This window comes from Chiloscyllium plagiosum, unplaced genomic scaffold, assembly GCF_004010195.1.
Source record: "Chiloscyllium plagiosum isolate BGI_BamShark_2017 unplaced genomic scaffold, ASM401019v2 scaf_4247, whole genome shotgun sequence".
Classification (NCBI taxonomy): domain Eukaryota; kingdom Metazoa; phylum Chordata; class Chondrichthyes; order Orectolobiformes; family Hemiscylliidae; genus Chiloscyllium; species Chiloscyllium plagiosum.
The window spans coordinates 7,899-16,938 of NW_025213415.1; the positions used below are offsets into that span (position 1 = coordinate 7,899).

The window sequence follows — 9,040 nt, forward strand, 5'->3', positions numbered from 1 at the left end:
TCTCCTTCCTATCGGAAAGATGTTGTGAAACTTGAAAGGGTTCAGAAAAGATTTACAAGGATGTTGCCAGGTTTGGAGGACTTGAGCTTTTGGGAGAGGCTGAACAGGCTGGGGCTGTTTTCCCTGGAGCGTCGGAGGCTGAGGGGTGACCTTATAGAAGTTGACAAAATTGAGAGGCATGGATAGGATAAATAGACAAAGTCTTTTCCCTGAGGCCGCGGAGTCCAGAACTAGAGGGCATAGGTTTAGGGTGAGAGGGGAAAGATATAAAAGGGACCTAAGGGGCAACTTTTTCACGCAGAGGGTGGTACGTGTGGTGGAGGCTGGTACAATTGCAACATTTAAGAGGCATTTGGATGGGTACATGAATAGGAAAGGTTTGGAGGGATATGGGCCGGGTGCTGGCAGGTGGGACTAGATTGGGTTGGGATATCTGGTCGGCATGGACGGGTTGGACCGAAGGGTCTGTTTCCGAGCTGTACATCTCTATGACTCTAAAAGAAGAGTTAAAAGCAAACCTAATGGTGACAATTGCCATTTTTGAATAAAAGCTCTTGGATTGCTAATCCCCTTTAAGGGAGGAAATCTGGTCAGGCAAGACCCATTAAAACGGGGTTGGCTCTTAACTAATCTCAGAAATGGCCTTAGCAAGGTACTCAGACAAAGGACAGTTAAGGATGGACAATAAATACTGACCCAGATTGAGGGGTGGGGGTGGGGGGGCATTCCCAGTTAAAAAAAAAGCACTTCTGGAAAAGTAACATTTAAGCAGAGGAATGATTTCATTGTGTCAGGGTATGTTCCTTTGGGATGGAGGAAGGTAAGGGGAGATTGATTCAAGGTTGATAAGTTTATGAGGGGTTTATAGAGTGTCTGGCAGTGCATGAAACAACTGTACATTGAAGAACTTGTGGATTCATCCAATTAACTGATCTAACACTGTTAACAGGTGGAATGGAGTGATGGGACTGCATGAACCTTGGATAACGTGTCCCTAATTTCAGAATGTTTCCATATTACACATTATGTTAGTAAGCTGCACAATGATTTCACCTTTTTAAAATCAGTATTCCTCATTTTCTTTTTCAGGAGATCAAAGGCATTCTTCAGAGGTACGTAAGACATCAGTTAATTCATATTTCCCTCATCCCACAAAATTCCCCTTCAACAGGGCACTCCTGATATCTGCTGAACAGGCCACGGAATGGGTTCAATAGAGAGTAAAGCTCCCTCTACACTGTCCTCATCAAACACTCCCAGGACAGGGACAGCACAGGGTTAGATACAGAGTAAAGCTCCCTCTACACTGCCCACATCAAACACTCCCAGGACAGGGACAGCACGGGTTAGATACAGAGTAAAGCTCTCTCTACACTGTGCCCATCAAACACTCCCAGGGCAGGGACAGCATGGAATTAGATACAGAGTAAAGTTCCCTCTACACTGTCCCCCATCAAATACTCCCAAGCCAGGGATAGCACAGGTTTAATGATATAGGGTAAAGCTCCCTCTACACTGTTCCCCATCAAACACTCCCAGAAGTTGGACAGGATGGTGTTAGATACAGAGTAAAGCTCCCTCTGCCCTGTCCTGGACAACACTCCCAGGACAGGGATAGCGCAGGATTAGACACAGTGTAAGTCTCTCTCTACACTGTCCCCATCAAACACTCCCAGGACAGGGACAGCACGGGATTAGATACACAGTAAACCTCCCTCTACACTGTTCCCCATCAAACACTCCCAGGACAGGGACAGCACTGGGTTAGATACAGAGTAAAGCTCTCTCTAAGCTGTCCCCATGAAACACTCCCTTGACAGGGACAGCACGAGGTTAGATATAGAGTAAAGCTTCCTCTACACTGTCCCATCATCAAACACTCCCAGGACAGAGACAGCACTGGGTTAGATACAGAGTAAAGCTCCCTCTACATTGTCCCCCATCAAACACTCCCAGGACAGGGACAGCATGGGGTTAGAGACAGAGTAAAGCTCCCTCTACACTGTCCCCATCAAACACTCCCAGGACAGGGACAGCACGCGGTTAGGTACAGAGTAAAGCTGCCTCTACACTGTCCCCATCAAACACTCCCAGGGACAGGGACAGCACATAGTTAGGCATAGCATAAGGTGTTCCCTGCTCTCTTTGGCTTAATGCTTAATAATTGATGATGGGATGGGCTGGAGCATTCTTCCCTTGAACCCTAAGGTTGGAATGGTGTGAATGAGAATGGAGCTGGGTCACATCATCGAAAACAGCAGTATATATTAACCAATTTCCCAGCATTAATAGAAACACTTTCAATAAACAATTCATGCCTCTTTTTTATCAACTGAAGTTTGTCTGATTGATTATCATCAAAGGAATACATTTGAGAGTGTCATTGAGGTAGTAGTTTGCTGAGGTGTAATATACATTGTGAATCACTTCTTCCCCACCTGGCTCACGAAACCCATTTTATCCCAACATGGTCAAAGCTCATCAAGTGTTTTGTGTTGTTGAGCTGAGGTCTTTTTGGTTTTTATTGATAAACCTCTGTTTGGTCTCCAGATGTGACTTCGAGACAGAACCTCTTCCAAAGATACCTGAGCTGAATCTGGGGGAGTTTAATGGACCTCTGCAGTACACAGTATGGAAACAGATGCTCAACATTATAAACCCAGGTATTAATCTCTTCCCTCTTGCCCCTCGCTCTTCTCTTGCTCTTTTTCCTCTCATTCCTATAATCCCCTCCCAATTGCATTAACCTCTCACAAGAAAAGCACTTTGAGAACTAACTTTACCTCAGTTCTGATTAAAGTGTAAACCAAAATAACTCTGCGCCCACCTGCAACTCCACATTCCATTCCCATGAAGATTTGTCATTTATTTGTCACCCTCACGGTGGGGTAGGGGTGGAGTGGCGTGTGGAGGGGTAGCATAGTGAAAATCAAGCCTGACTATTCCCAGATTCATCACCAAATTAAAAACTTTGTCAAAGTCACAAAGTCCTCAAGTTGACTGATGGATGGTCAAAGGCTAAAAGATTCTTTTGCCGAGGATGGGGGATTCCAGAACTCGGCTAGGAGGCTGAATTCCTGATGAAGGGCTTTTGCCCGAACGTCGACTCTCCTGCTCCTCAGAGCTGCCTGACCTGCTGTGCTTTTCCAGCACCATACGCTCAGCAAAGAGGCTGAACAGGCTGGGGTTGTTTTCCCTGGAGCGTTGGAGGCTGAGGGGTGACCTTATTAGAGGTTTATAAAATCATGAGGGGGCATGGACAGGATTAATGGACAAGGATTTTTCCCTGGGGTGGGAGAGTCCAGAACTAGATGGCAGAGGTTTAGGGTGAGAGGGGAAAGATATAAAAGGGACCCAAGGGGCAGCTTTTTCACGCAGAGGATGGTGCATGTGTGGAATGAGCTACCAGAGGAAGTGGTGGAGGCTGGTACAATTACAGCATTTAAACGGCATCTGGATGGGTACATGAATAGGAAAGGTTTAGAGGGATATGGGCCAAATGCTTGCATATTGGACTGCTGGCAGATTAATTACGGATATCTGGTCGGCATGGACGATTTGGACCGAAGGGTCTTGTTCCGTGCCGTACATTTCTGTGACTTTATGTAGTCACAAGGATTACTATTCGCTCCAGATAAGTAGATTCGAATCACAAGGAGAAAGTGAGGATCGCAGATGTTGGAGATCAGAGATTCTAACCACAGGTTAACAATTGTAATCTGTTGACATATCTCTAGTTGTTAAAACTAGGTAGGTGAATTGGCCGCGTTAAATTGCCCAGTGTTCAGGGATGTGTAGGTTAGGGCATTAATCATGGGAAACGTAGAGTAATAGGGTAGGAGAATAGGTCTGGGTGGGACACTCTTCACAGGGCCGGTGTGGACTTGTTGGGCCTGTTTCCATTCTGTAGGGATCCTATTAAAAACAAGTGTGGCATGGTGGCTCAGTGGTTAGCACTGCTGCCTCACAGCGGCTGGGACCTGGGTTCAACTCCACCCTCGGACCATTGTCTATGTGGAGTTTGCACATCCTCTCCGCATCTGTGTGGGTTTCCTCCAGGTGCTCTGGTTTCCTCCCACAATCCAAAGATGTGCAGGTAAAAGTGAATTGGCCATGTTAACTTGCCCCATAGTGCCCAGGGACGTGTAGGTTAGGTGCCTTGGTAAGGTGTAACTGTACGATAACAGAGTAAGGGAATGGATCTGGGTGGGTTACTCTTCGGAGGGTCAGTGTGGACCTGTTGGACCGAAAGGCCCGTTTCCACACTAGGGATTCCATAAAAACTCCAACCCATCCTGTATAAACTCTCCTAAATACACAGATAGAGCAAAGAAACATTGGCACTATGGGGTGCAGGGAAAAATAACTGGGGGAAGCAATTCAGCGATGCCTGTTCACTGAGGTGATCCTTGAGGCGGCCAGGATTGTCTGCTCTTCAACTTCTCTCCTCCAAATCTTTCCACTTCTTCACAAGAGGCACACCCAAACTGCCGAATCACTGACTTATTGGTTATATTCTGGTAACCAGTGAGGCAAAATAAACTGACTTCCTTCCTACATTAGACATTTCACTGGAGAGGAAGATTATACGGTTGTGATTGTAACATGGTCAGCTCAGTGGACCTTATCGAGAATGTGTTCCCTGATCGGGGGCCTTTACCTGGTGCAATCAGGGAGCCCTGGCTGACAGATCTAGACTGGAGGGTAAGAGGTTCTGTTCACTCTGGGGGCGGGTCCACATGTACCTAAAAGGTAACCTGGTGATGGGATACCTGCCTCTGCGGAGTTAGTACTTCATTGGCAAAGAGAGAAAAACACACTCCAGATGAAATTCACTCGGAGCGGTCGTCCTTGTGTTGGGGGATAAGCATTTCTGGCATCATTCTGTTACTTTGGGATTGAGCAAGTGGCATCCTGGGAGCGGGAGTGCCAACAAGGACAATGAGGCCTGCAGCTCCACCACATTGTTAGGGAATGGCCGGGTAAATCCTGCACCCTGTTACGCATCGACTCTGGCCACTCTTTATGGGCTCAATGTTCTCGGTCATTGTGGATGGCCTCACAAAGTGGCTGGACACACATTGAGTTCATCCGTCAGACACAGAGGCAGCAATAGAAAATCTACTCGCATCTTTTCGTAATACACAGACCCCCCCCTCCCCCGCCTCCCCCTACCGGTAGTGTCAAACACAGATAACGGGCTATCGTTTAACCAGCAGGGAATTTCCTAAAGCCAAATGGTATTCAACTTTTAAGGTCAGCTCCATGCCTTCCAATGTCCAACAGTCTGGCAGAAAGAGCAGCCCAAACTTTGAAGGCAGGCTTAAAGAAAGAGCCTCCAGCTTCATGAGATACCAAACTGTCCCAGTCATAGAGATGTACAGCATGGAAACAGACCCTTCTGTCCAACCCGTCCATGCCAACCAGATATCCCAACCCAATCTAGTCCCATTTCCCTCCAAACCCTTCCTATTCATATACCCATCCAGATGCCTCTTAAATGTTGCAATTGTACCAACCTCACCCTCATGCAAGCACAGGGACAGCTCCAGCAGGGTTGTTAATGGGGAGAAAACTCTGCACCGGTGGGGGGGAGGGGGGGGTGGTGATGGTGAATGGCATCTGCAATGACAATGTTGTACACAAGACTCCTCTAAGTAAGAGACAGTTTACTTCAGGGGATGATGTTTGGGGTCGAAACCTTTGTAATGGCCGTTCATGGGTAAGAGGTGTGGTCGACGCTAGGTCAGGTCCAGTGACGTGTACAGTTCAGGTAGGTGTGATGGTCCTAAACCATATAGAATCTGTGAACTCTCAAATGGTGTGGAAGTTAAATGTGCCCGGCTCCTCGACCATCTCTCTGCGTGTTCTGGAACCCATGGGTTCTCACTCTCTGCCAAGAATTGTCACACCTCAAAATCTGAGATGAACACAGCGAAGGTCACCATCTCAGTGCCCTTGCCACTTGAAGGGGAACTTAACTACTTTCAAGATGCTCCGGGTGCAAGAGGTGAGCTACTGTGCTTTACATGCTGCCCATATCAGGGGCCGATTTGGCAGAACCTGGCCCAATGCTTAAATACTCCAGGAGGAGCTACAGTAAAAAAAGGAATGGCCTATCTCTGAGTTAGAGGGGGAGGCATGTAGAGATGGTAATGAGGTCAGCCCGGTGGACTTCATAGAATATGAGTTCCCTGATTGGGGCTGTTAATCAGGGAGCCCTGGTGGATGGGAATGTCAGGGATTCTGTTCACTCTGAGAGCTAGCTCTGAGGGAGCTGGATCAGTGTCAAGGACTCTCCACAGGTAAATAAAGGATGACTTGGTGATGGGATACCAGCCTCTTGTGGAATTATTTCACACACCGTCTGCCTCTTGCAGCAATTTGAAGGCTCCTTCCAGTAGTGTTCTCACCTACAAGCTTGTCCAGCTACTCAGGAGCCAATCAGAGGGTTGTTCTCAGGCTGGTGGCCTTTGTCATCAGAATTGGTCACAACCTCATGAACCAATCAGCAACTTGTTGCTGGCCCAACTTTACTTTGTACAGGCAGCCTAATGAAATTAGATTCACCCCCACCCCGTACTGCTTGGACAAAGCAGCAGTGTAAACATGACTCACAATGAGTGTCTCAGCAATTGGCTTTTTTATATAGGCAGCCATTCCTTCAACAATTTTTGGTTAACAAAATAGTCCTTTTCCCATTTCCATCTGCAACTGAAAAATACAGAAAGTTAAAAGATACAGGTCTATAAAAACATCTAAAATGGCTCTGACATTCCTGTTAACCCTTTTGCCGACTCGCAGCTTCGGATGAACTCTTGAGATGTATCTAGTCCGTTCATGCTTTGATTGCACCTTGAAGGTAATCTGTTTCTCTTTCGATTGCAGTTCCTGCCCCTTTGACATTGGACCCGGAGTCAGCGAGCTTGGACCTTGTCCTCTCCAAGGACCAGACGACAGTGAAGGGCCGCTTCAAGCTGAAAGACTGGCCATACGGCCGGAGGACCTACCCCGCAGTGCCACACAGTCGGAAGCAGTTCAGTAATTATGGCTGTGTTGTCACGCGGGAAGGCTTCACTTCGGGCAAGCACTACTGGGAGGTCAACGTGGAGAGAATGGACGAGTGGATCGTTGGCGTGGTGAAGGAGTCCGTGAACAGGCACGATGCAGTCCCGCTGACGCCCTCAAATGGCTTCTGGACCTTGAGAAAGTGGAATGGAAGTGTCTACGGTCCCGAGCACACGTGCGGTTTTGACGTAAATCTGAGGAGGGTGGGAGTCTGCGTGGACCACCAGAGAGGGCAGGTGTCCTTTTATAATGGCGATGACATGACACACCTCTGCACCGCAACGGGTCAGTTCAGAGAGAAGATCTACCCTTTCTTCCTGCCTTTTCCACAGACCGTGACTAAGGAGGCACTGAATCTGTTCCACTTGAAACTGTAGCTCAACGGGACACAGACGAGTGCCTGCTCGGAGCATCTCTCCTTCCAGGAATAGGGGAAGCGAGTGGAATTTTGGAAGTTGCTGCTGAAGGAATAACAACAACCACAAGACATTAGCGAGACTGCCCTTGGAGTATTGTGTACACTTTTGAGTGTGTTACTTGAGTAGGGATGGAGTTGTATTGGAGGTGGTTCAGAGGAGGCCCACTGGATTGACTCCAGAGATGAGGGGTTTATCTTATGAAGAGAGATTGAGCAGTTTAGGTCCATACTTGCTTGAGTTTAGAAGAACTAGTGGAGATCTGATCGAGGAATATCAGATGCGCGAGGGGATGGACAAAGTGGACACAGAGAAGATGTTTCCTCATGTTGGGCAACGTAGAACGAGATCATCATTTTAGAGTAAGGGAGTAACAGACGTAAAACTGGGGTGAGGAGAAATTACTTATCTCTGAGCCTTGAATCCGTGGAGTTCACTTCCCAAGAGTGTGGTGGATGCTGGGACACTGCGGCAATTTAAGGAGGAGATAAACAGATTTTTAATTAGCAATAGGTTGAAACATTATGGGCAGGGTGCAGGAAAGTGGAGTTGAGGTCGAGATGAGATCAGCCGCATTCGTATCAAATGGGTGGATGAGACCCGAGGGGCTGAATGGTCTACTCCCTGCTCCGAGTTCTAATGCTCCCCGGTCTGACCGTCCGGCAAGTTAATGTCACAGCTCACTTGCCCTGTGCCAAGCAGTTCTATCGAGGATGCAAAGCCGCAATTGGCTTGACTGGCAGGACATTGTTTCTTCAAACTGGAATTCATGTCATGTCATGTTGCTGTGGGCTCGGTGGGTCCCAGTAACTATGAGAACACAAACTTGTTTATGGGAATCGCAAATATGGATGCTGGAGATCTGAGGCAGAAGCAGAAAGTGCAGGAGAAACTCAGCATCCTGAGAGATGAGAGAGAGAGAGAGGGAAAAACAGCGTCAATGTTTCCAGTCTGGTGGGCCTTGGTCAGAAGAGTTCTGAGAATCTCCAGCGCTTTCTGGTTTTGACTTGTGTAGTCCTTTCCCAGGCATTTTGTTTGCTGGAGCAATGGACAGCGGTAAATGAGGCTCCAGCTCACAAGGGAGAAGCTCCTATTCTGACTGAGTGCTGGTGGCACTTATTGTAAGGGTGTACACACTGACATTCCACTTTTCTGAATACCTTCAGGGCTCACCATCCTCAGTCATCAGTTGCCAGAGTGGGTCTTGAACCTGGAATTCCTGGGACACAGACAGTAAAACAACCCTGCCTGTCACATTTACCTCCCCCCCCCCCCATATCTTCCTGCTGCACCACTTTTGCTAAGAACTTTGGTGTTTTTAATTTCTTTCCAATAAAAATGATTGAAGTTTTTGCTTGGTTATACATAAATTACTGCATCTTGTCAAAGAGTTTCAGCTCACGACCATCAAAATAAGTGTACCATGAAATGGACCGTTCAAATCATGGTGATGTCAACAGTACTGCCCCTCTCTCATCACAGAGAGAGATACCACTGGTTGTGAGTTTGAATTGAGGGTCACTGCACCTCAGGCGAGGGAAGAGATTGAGGAGTAG

The 9,040-nt window shown here is 47.5% G+C and overlaps 1 protein-coding gene across 1 annotated transcript; it reads left to right on the top strand.

Annotated features, from left to right (window-relative positions):
- Positions 1-1,036: 1,036 nt before the first annotated feature.
- Positions 1,037-8,836, top strand: LOC122547629 (zinc-binding protein A33-like). The gene is made up of 3 exons (XM_043686232.1): positions 1,037-1,112; positions 2,551-2,663; positions 6,889-8,836. Exons 2-3 carry the CDS (start codon positions 2,642-2,644, stop codon positions 7,443-7,445), a joined length of 579 nt encoding a protein of 192 aa, XP_043542167.1. The 5' UTR covers positions 1,037-1,112; positions 2,551-2,641; the 3' UTR covers positions 7,446-8,836.
- The last annotated feature ends 204 nt before the right edge of the window (positions 8,837-9,040 follow it).

Excerpts from the sequence above, each read along its gene's own strand:
- LOC122547629 (XM_043686232.1), top strand. The coding sequence starts at position 2,642 with ATGCTCAACATTATAAACCCAG. Across the intron at positions 2,664-6,888 it reads GCTCAACATTATAAACCCAG|TTCCTGCCCCTTTGACATTG; the intron begins GTATTAATCTCT and ends TTTCGATTGCAG.